Here is a 10,037-nt window from a genome sequence, read left to right on the forward strand (position 1 = left end):
ACACTAAGGAAATGAAGAAGACTTCTACCTCTTTCATCCTAATTGCATCATCAACATGAGACAAATTTATTCCTTAGAAAATCATTCCTCACTCCTCAGCTTTTTACATAGTCATTAATTACCTTTTGAAAGAAGGCTATGTCATAAAAACAACAACACATACTCTATTAATATGCTTGGAAAGGGGCCAATGATTTCTTTGGGTTTTAGAGGTATTGTTTTCCACAATGAATATCTTGTCAAATACTAGTTCCTTGAACTGTTCTGTTTTCATTAATATTTACAAACTTTTTTGTATATCATCTAAAATATTTCAAGGTCTTGACATTCTTAAGAAGGGTTACATAAAACATCATGGTGAACCTCACGTCAATAACATGGTAAAAATGGTGGCAAAAATCAGACTTGAATTCTTTTTTCTTATTTGACATTAATTACAGTTATTTATTGACTTCAAGCCCAGAATTTCAATGAGGAAAAGAGCAACCCTTACTGAGATCTTGGTAGTGTAATCTTACTTGTATAGAATTATGTTTCTACGGTGTAGTTGTAGGTTTTCATTGTAGTTCAGTACACACACGCACGCACACACAGACAGACAGAGACAGAGACAGAGAGAGTCAGAAGTATTTGATAGTTTTCTTGGATTGGAATAATTTGATTCTTCCTGACCCTTGTTTTGAAACATTGTATCCTAAAAGTAAAATATGGAGTTATCATAGTGAAGAGCTAGACTTTTGGGGGGTAATATTGTTCTAACAGAGGATCTTCAGTAGGCAGTATTGATGTATCTACAAGCACTTCTGTTTTAAAAAGACAGAAATTAAGAAGTTTACATGTAGACAGTAACTTGATTTGCTCATTTGTGCTAGGTCTGCTTGTGTATTTATATCTATAGCCATTGCTGGCCAATCAGAGCATAAGAGAAACTGGATGTGGCATTTCAATGCCCTGTCTTGGAAAATAGAGGCCTTAAATGTTAATCAAGGAATCTACACAGAAGTCTTTACTCTTACTTTAAGTGGAGGAAACCAGAACACTGTTGTGGAAATACATACCAGAACAGAGTTCTAATTCTTTCTCTAACATGGCGTTGCTACTGATTTACCTGAACCCCACTTGCTTATTTGAAATTTAATGGAGTGAGATTTGATCAACATCATTAAAATACCCACAAGAACTGAAAGCACCCAGGCCTTAAGAAAATAAAGATGTCTGTCATTGGGGTTCATACTGAGATGCTGAAGACAGTGATAAAATGGAGATTCCTTCTTGGCTATTGGGTGCAATCAGCATTTAGTCCCGGGCAATGGTCTCTAAATTGTGGAATGCAGATTCCATATTGTGACATCATCAAGTTTTTCAAGAAAACACAGAAATTCACAGTTTTTTAAAAAAATCAAAAATTCTGTTTTTGAAATGCTGACACCTAATTGTAAAACAACAATGACAAAAAGCCATTGTAAAGACTAAACTAACCTATGTGTGGGTGGGTGCTGCTCGCCATATTGCAACCTCTCCTGAGATGTACCCTAGAGTGTCTCTGCTCTGTGGACAGAGGACCAGGATGATAAGACCTCAGAGCACTAACTCTGCACAACTCTATTTAATCTTTCTTTCACTTGGTTTCATTAACATATGTATACAGTAGGGAATCAGAGCCACCACAGTCAGTGGGATTGATGCACTTTTACAGAAAGACAGCACATAAAATAAATACTCTGTATGAGTGGGGATCTTGATGAAATGGTAGAGCTGCAATGTGGTCAACGAGGTCACGGCACAGAGCAAGCGGAAGCTCGGTTTGTAGCCATTTTCCCCTCGGCAGCTCATAAGAAACATTTCTGAATTGATTGCAAAACCCAACCCAAAGAGGACCCCAAGGTTTCTCACGAGTCCAGCAAAAGGTGTAGTGTCAATATGAATCCAGTCCGGGTTGGCACACCACTTCTTGGCTATTGGCACGGACCAGAGCAAATCAATGTCGAGCAGTCTGAGAAGGAGATAAAAGCTAAGTGCAAACAGGAAAAGGAAGAGGTTGGTCTTCAGGTATGTGCTCAGGCTGGCCGTGTGAATACCCGGAGTGTGCTCAAAGGCTTCGGCCACCAGCATGCCTGGGGAATGGAGATAAACACCCATGATGACTGTGCTGGTAAGCCCCTCAGGAATCATTTCTCTGCATTAGGGAAGAATTTTGCTGCAGTTTTCCATTGAAAAATGGCTTTAGACAATTAGGTTCTATTAAAGCCTTGTACTAGCATTGACATGTATTTGCTCCATAATCTTTTTTTTTTTTTTTTTTTGCCAGTCCTGGGCCTTGGACTCAGGGCCTGAGCACTGTCCCTGGCTTCTTTTTCTTCAAAGCTAGCACTCTGCCATTTGAGCCACAGTGCCACTTCTGGCTTTTTTCTATATATGTGGTGCTAGGGAATTGAACCCAGGGCTTCATGTATACAAGGCAAGCACTCTTGCCACTAGGCCATATTTCCAGCCCCTCCATAATCTCTAACTATCTATATTAGCCTAGAAGAATCCATCAGGCACAGCCCTAATCTAGAGATGCTTGCCATTAATATTTCAATAGCCACTGCCAATTTGCTCAGAGAGCCTTTGAACTGTACATGGGACTGAGCACTAGAAATCTAGTCCTAGTGAGTGCTCTATGAAGCTCTATCATGCAATAATCACCTCAGATTTTAATGTGGCTCTGGGGTAATGCTCCTGCCTATCACATGTGACCCCCAGACTTGCACATTTCAGGGTCATTGTTAAAACTCCTAAACCAAGACACAAGCACAAGGGTTTGAAGTGATGCTTTGAGAGTTGGACTAGGTTCTACTCACAGTTCATGGCGCATTTACACCGCTAAGACTGCCATTGTCCATGGGGGCTATGGTCATGTGTTGAACTACTTAAGCTCCCAGGATAACATTTAGTACTAATGTCTTGATAGATACTGCTGAAATTGAAAAACTGATTACCAGGGAGCATCTGACACCCTAAGATAAATGAAGCAAAGTTTTCAAATGACATAACTAAAGATAAGTGATCATATTTACCACCGATTACTCCCAGAATAACTTGATGCGGGAAGTGTGTTGCTATGAATACTCTGGAGATGCAGACACTGATTTGAATCAACCAGAAAAGACTCCAAAGAAATGACCAGGTCAATCTATGATGAAAAAAAGAGGTACATGTGTAAAAAGCAAAGAATTATATCACTCATATTAAGTAAGTGGCACTAGGTATTCCTTAGAATCTGTTGGTTATAATATAATGTGATTTTAGTCTTTTTATTCCCAAATGTTGTCATGTGCCCAATAGGATTCAAAAACAGAGATTTCTACATTTCTCAGTGCATTCAATCTGACCAGTGCTACTACCTCACATCTTAATAAATGATTAAAGGGAAGCCACAGATACTTTTATTCTATACATGAATGGTTGCTTTTTAGTCTCCCTTCTATGACTTTCTTCATTTGAAGGAAACATGCCAGCTAGAAGAAAGGCCTTGAGCACATGCAAGAGCAGGTTCTCATTTGGTGTAATTTCACTGACTCCCAAGAGTCCTATGTCCTTGTTTTTTGAATCACAGAAATAAGGACCAAAGGAATAGCTCATGCATTAACAAGAAGCAGCAATGTGCAAACAGCATAAAAATATGGAAATCTACTCAATACCTGCTATTTAAAAGGTAGTATTGGGGTCCTTGAATGGCTTGTTTCTGGTAATCAGAACCAAATTTAGTTATGGAAAGGCAGAGGAATAAAAAGAAAATGCCTCTTTCAAAGAGGAAGTAAACTGGTTATCCATATAGAAGTAAGCAGGATTTAATAAGGTCAAGATAAAGAATTAAGTTTAAACAAAGATGAAAGCAATGTTGAAAGTATAAAAATAAAAATGAAGTATATAAACTTTTTTAGAAGAAATATATTTTTCTAGGTAAAAATACTTGGAGAAAGGAGCCTATTTCTTATTTTCAGTACTACAAAGTAGATATATATATATATATATATATATATATATATATATATATATCTTGAATTTCTGCTTTAGGAGAACTTCTATATAATTTTACATGTTTTGTGTGTGTGTGTGTGTGTGTGTGTGTGTGTGTGTGTGTGTGTATACTCTACATCTGTCTGTCTGTCTATAACCCTCTTCCATTACTGTGGTTGAGCTCTGGGGCTTGTGCTTTCTAGGCAAGCATTTGCCACTTGAGCCACATCCCCAGTCCCTCTGTCTTGTGTCTCTTTTTCTCTATTTCTCTGTCTTTCTCTCACACACCCATAAGTTTTATGTCAGGTCTTCCAATAATTTCTAACTAAAGTAGTGCTCAGTATTGTCTTAATGACAGTTAAAGGATTCAGAAAAGAAGAGGAAGAAATAGCCTGGTTCCTACAGATTATACAAAACCTTAGTAAAACAAAAAGAGAAAAAGAAATCTATTAGTATTAAGCATATTAACATTAAAATTTAAGTTTGCCTCTAGAATGTTTTTAACTGAAAACATTGTACAATCTTTAAGCTAGAATATGTTATTGATCTTAAAAACACTGGCTATCAGACAAGGCAGTATAATTTCACTAAAAATTGACCCATTGAGTGGGATGATAATTTCTATTTTCAGTTAATCTCAAAGCAAAGAAATGAACATGGAAAAATATTTCCTTGTATAACTTTTATGACTTATTTATGAGCTACCAAAGTCATAATTGAATTTTGGAAACCCAGAGGCACATTTAAGTAGCCTTTAATTGGTTAAACATTTCCAATTCTGTTATAAATGTGGAAATAGCTGTGAGCTAATTAGGATGTTATCCTAGTACAAAATATTAATTTTCTATTCACTCTGCTACTTTGGCTATGATAGAATAGATTATGCAAAATTCATTCAATATCTAAAAGTACAGAAAATGAATCTTTAGAAAATAAATTATGTATTAAAACTGCCATTCCAGTGCTGTAGACACTGGAGTGAAACTGACCTGTGGAGAGTGATGGAGAGCTTGTCCACCCGGCTGACAGTGTGGCTAAGAGCAGCCGTCACCATGACGTACCAGACACATGATGACCCCATTGCGTGGCCGGATGGACTTCCTGCAAAAAGTAGCAGCCATTGGAAAGGTGGTTAATTTAGTTTCAAAGTCACACATGGATTCTAGGACAGCGTATAGTAAGTCTCTATGAAGCCAAGGCCAGTCTTGAACTTGTAGTCCTTCTGTCTCTACCTCACTAGCTGGGATTACAAGCACAGCCACCACACCCATGGGCTCCACTCCTGGATCTTGAATCCGTTTATTGTTCGTGGGTTACAAAGTCAAACTCGGGTTACAAAGTCAAACTCTAAGGCCACTATTGCTATGCCTGTGCTTTGTTGAGGGTTTACAGATGACTGCTAGGAGCAAATGGGTAGCTGTTTGCCTGTCTGTGGCCACTGCAGTGAGAACCATTGTTACACAATGGAGGAGGAGCAAAGCTGTTGTACATGAATCTTTCTTGGCAGAAAACGTCTGCAGTCAGGTAGCATCTTTGCTGCCACAATGCTTTCCTCATACTGCTTAATTTTATTTTTTTGATAACTTTGTTTGGATATTCACCTTTAGGTTAAGGAGCAGATTTAAAAACACAACCAATCTCTTGCTTTGTTAAACAGCAATAAGCCCTTTCTCTGCCCCTTCCTCCATCTCTGATTTTTCCTCCTCCATTGAAAATGCCTCATAAGATGGGACAAATGCCAAGGAGTACCAGGACAGACCAAACAAGCATATCATTTGTCTTCAAGGTTACCCATCCCTTCTAGCTATCCATTTTAAAATATTTTGCTTTCACGGAGATAAAGTACACATTATCCTTGTTCTGATGGGACTTACAGTCTAAAAAAGCCAAATACTTAAAGAATCAATTGTAGTGTGGTATGATAATATGACAGATGCAGGAATGCATTTATTTGAGCAAAAAGACTTTCAGAAGATGCATTAAGAACTCATATATTAGGGGTTAGTTTCAAATAGCTATGTAACAAGCTGATAAGGTACTATGTAACACATTCTTATACATTAAAACAGTGAGTAACTTTTTAATATGCATTTAAAAACTCATTTTACAGGCTTAAATTCAGCTTCCACAGTAAAAATGAAATGTTACACTTATTCAGAATGATATAATTAAGTAGGATGTAGCCAAAGAAGATGATTTACACATGCAAGAGAGAAAAGAAAAAAAATCAAGAAATAATTCTAAAGTTAGCAACAGTTTTTACTAGCAATAGTATCATTGGGAAGCCTTTACTTTTCTTATAGGACAACTATACTTCCATCATTCATAAGATTCATAGTCCTATGAAATCAACAGTTCTAGCAGCTATTATTATTATGATATAGTTGCACAAAGGATTTCAATCAAACATGTCAGTTTATAAATACAGTACATCATGATCAGTGACATCCTTTCCATCATCTCCCGTATAGTTGTTTGGGAATTTGTTCTAGCTAAGTGTTTTTTATTCTTCCAAAAAGTAAATGCCCAGATATAAAACCATTTAGGAAGTAGTCTCACAAGCTGCCCTTTCTCAGTAGCAAAATAGAATTTGATTATTTATAAAAATTCTTTCTTTTATCATTAGTAATTCTGATGCTTAGGCACTTTGCCTCCTTGTCCAGTCCATGCTATTTTCTTTGCTAACCCATACAGCTCATCTGTTATTAGGTGAAAACCATACATAATGATTTTCTGTTGGGATAAAATCAGTAACTTGAGACTTCTTGAATTGCTTACCTGGTCCTGTTTCACATGTAGTGGGGAACTGCTCAAGACATGGGCTGGAGTGATTTGGGTAAATCTGAGTTTCTTGGATCCACCAATATGGACGATGACCAAATAATATCCTGTATTTAAAGAAATAGAAATATTCATGTACACTTAGCACTACTACTTTGTTGAAGGCTAGCTATTCTTTCCTACAATAAAATGACACATGCAGAGACTAATGGGGGAAAGCCCAAGATTAATAGACCCAAAGAACTTTTACTTTTGTCTCTCATGATTTAAAATGGTAATGTTGGGGATTTGTGCATCCTCGTCTTTCATAAACATAGAAATGTTTTTCCTTTTAGGATGTGTTATGGGTACTTTGAGTGCTTAGATTTGGAATTCCAAAGTGGCCCCTGGAATTGTCAGTCTAGTCATTATGGTGCTGTTCCTTTAACTCCTTGGTTAATCACAGACTATGTATTATGCCATTTTGGAATTCACTTATTCATCAATGTACACAATTCTATGCTTTTTTCTGTAGGTTCTACTAATGAATCTTATGTTTCCAGGTAATACTTTTAAAAGATTTTCTGAGCCCAAGTATATACATCTGACATATGGTCATTGTGCTGTTATAAGTTTAAGAGTAAGTTTTAAGGGAAAAAAAAACAATGAAAGAAAACAGAAGTCTTACCATTTAAATATAAGATTGAACCAATCTCCAATGACTGCTACCCATATCATCTTGGTTCCTACTGTCTGATTAAGTTGAAACCAAAGTGGGAAGTAAATAGAAAAAATATTCCTGGGATCTCCAACACTGGACATAAAATTTAGGAAATCGTAGTAGGCTCGGTAGTCCTTCTGCAAGTGCTGAATAACAATCACTCCATTCCGATGAAGGAAATCCATCTTGAAAAGTTGTGGTCTTAAACATAGAGCAATGAGAGCTGCAATGCTCTGAGTCCCACTGTTTTTATACAGCATCCTGGAGGTGAGTTGGGCCGTTACTGTGACATGTGATGCTGGCCATCTGTGGAGGAAGCACTTCAGTCTTGATCCTCCTTTGTTGAAAAGCTCATCTGTTTATGATTTTAATTGGTGGAAAAGAGATGAAGTACATGCTGATCTGTGGGCAATTTGAGGAGAAATTTGGATAGAAGCACAATGCATTTCTTATGTAACCTTTCCTTTGTGTGAACAGTTGGATCATGTTTGCTTGAAATTTTTTGCACAGTTCATTTCCTTCAAGGGCAGACATTAGCAATTTCCATGCTTGGCTAGAAGACTACACTAATCATTATTGCATGTCAAATAGGCCTTAAAGATATGCATTTTTTTGTTTTTAGAAACATTTTATTATGAAATGAAGAATACTATTTCCTTCCATAAACTATTTTTTTTCAAATTTTTATTATCAAACTGATGTACAGAGAGGTTACAGTTTCATACATTAGGCATTGGATACATTTCTTGTACTGTTTGCTACCTTGTCCCTCATATCCCCCTCCCTCCTCCCCCTTTCCCTTTCCCCCCATGAGGTGTTCAGTTCACTTACACCAAACAGTTTTGCAAGTATTGCTTTTGTAGTTGTTTCTCTTTTTTACCCTGTGTCTCTCAATTTTGGTATTCCCTTTCAATTTCCTAGTTCTAATATCAGTATACACAGTTTCCAATATACTCATATAGGATTACAGAGATAGTGTATATACAATCACAGGCAGGTGATACAAGAACATCATCAATAATAGAAGCTACAGATACACATGGGACGTTGAAAGTAGTTACAACTGTGATATAACAATTGTTTCCATAACATGGAGTTCATTTCACTTAACATCATCTTATGTGTTCATAAGGGTGTAGCTATTGGTCTCTTGTGATCCTCTGCTGTGACTTGCCTAAACCTGTGCTAATTATTCCCAATAAGGGAGACCATAGAGTCCATGTTTCTTTGGGTCTGGCTCACTTCACTTAGTATAATTTTTTTCCAAGTCCTTCCATTTCCTTACAAATGGAGCAATGTCATTCTTTCTGATAGAGGCATAAAATTCCATTGTGTATATGTACCACATTTTCCTGATCCATTCGTCTACTGAGGGGCATCTGGGTTGGTTCCAGATTCTAGCTATGACAAATTGTGCTGCGATGAACATTGTTGTACTGGTGGCTTTACTGTGATTTTGTTTGTGGTCTTTTGGATAGATACCCAAAAGTGGGGCTGCTTGGGTCATAGGGGAGTTCTATATTTAGCCTTCTGAGGAATCTCCATACTGCTTGCCAGAGTGGCTGAACCATTTTACATTCCCACCAACAATGAAGTAGGGTTCCCTTTTGGCCGCATCCCCTCCAACAATTGTTATTGTTAGTTTTCTTGACATATGACATTCTTACTGGGGTGAGATGGAATCTCAATGTTGTTTTGATTTGCATTTCTTTTATGGCCAGTGATGTAGAGCACTTTTTCATATGTCTCTTGGCCATTCTCATTTCCTCATCAGAGAAGTCTCTTTGTAAGTCTTTAGCCCACTTGATAAGGGGCTATTGGTTCTTTGTGATTTTGTTTTGGAGGAAGGAAGTTTTTTTAGTTCTGCATATATAAAGATAGGCATTTTAATGTAAGATAAACTGCAGCTCTCTGCCAGTTTTATTGGATCATTCAGGAAAAGGATAAATATTTAGATGACGAAATATTTAGATAATATGCCAATTTCTTTTCCTGTTATTTTTAAATAGTTTGATATTTTTTATCAAAGAGAAAAATGGAAGGTGTATGTAGCAGGGAAGAAATATGTGGAAGGAAGTGTATTGTTTTTGTTTTCATTGTTAGTCAAAAAGGTAGAAATGGATGTCATTTGAGTAATAGGATTGTGTTAGGACTGATGTAGTTGTTTCTTTTTTTTTAAGTGACTAGAGGACACAGTTTACAGGAATGGAGAGTCTTTACTCTTACAACAAGAATAGGCTTTCAATCAATCAGGGAAATAATGAGTAGAGCACAGTGCTCAGTAGAAGTAAATAGGAAGTATCCAAATAAACATGCAAATTGGGAGTAGAGAGGAGAGCCATGTAGAGACCTATAAGCCCCCATCAAAGTGAAACAGTGGTTTAAGCATGCTAAGTTCTGTCTGCCAGAGCTCCTGAGAAGTTAATGAAACCCACTAGGTGAGCGGTGTAGAGCTGGAGATGTAATGTTGTTCACAGTTCAGATTGCTGTCTTTGCTAATCACAGCCTCCCTTACTAGAAACTTTCTTCACTGGCTACAGATATCACTTCTCTT

General features: G+C 37.1%; 1 protein-coding gene across 2 annotated transcripts; it reads right to left on the reverse strand.

Annotated features, from left to right (window-relative positions):
• Nucleotides 1-1,602: 1,602 nt before the first annotated feature.
• On the reverse strand, nt 1,603-7,668 carry G6pc2 (glucose-6-phosphatase catalytic subunit 2). 2 transcript variants are annotated; one of them, XM_048344249.1, is made up of 5 exons: nt 7,451-7,668; nt 6,781-6,890; nt 4,992-5,103; nt 3,060-3,175; nt 1,603-2,114 (listed from the first exon to the last, which is right to left on the reverse strand). In XM_048344249.1, exons 1-5 carry the CDS (start codon nt 7,666-7,668, stop codon nt 1,603-1,605), a joined length of 1,068 nt encoding a protein of 355 aa, XP_048200206.1. The 2 variants fall into 2 exon arrangements, with proteins under 2 accessions (XP_048200206.1, XP_048200207.1); XM_048344250.1 differs by lacking the exon at nt 3,060-3,175 and having other exon boundaries at nt 2,090-2,114.
• Nucleotides 7,669-10,037: the final 2,369 nt, after the last annotated feature.

Source organism: Perognathus longimembris, chromosome 4 (assembly GCF_023159225.1).
Source record: "Perognathus longimembris pacificus isolate PPM17 chromosome 4, ASM2315922v1, whole genome shotgun sequence".
Classification (NCBI taxonomy): Eukaryota; Metazoa; Chordata; class Mammalia; order Rodentia; family Heteromyidae; genus Perognathus; species Perognathus longimembris.

Excerpts from the sequence above, each read along its gene's own strand:
- G6pc2 (XM_048344249.1), bottom strand. The coding sequence starts at position 7,668 with ATGGATTTCCTTCATCGGAATGGAGTGATTGTTATTCAGCACTTGCAG. Across the intron at positions 6,891-7,450 it reads TTCAATCTTATATTTAAATG|GATATTATTTGGTCATCGTC; the intron begins GTAAGACTTCTG and ends CTTTAAATACAG. Across the intron at positions 3,176-4,991 it reads CTCTCCATCACTCTCCACAG|ATTGACCTGGTCATTTCTTT; the intron begins GTCAGTTTCACT and ends TTTTCATCATAG.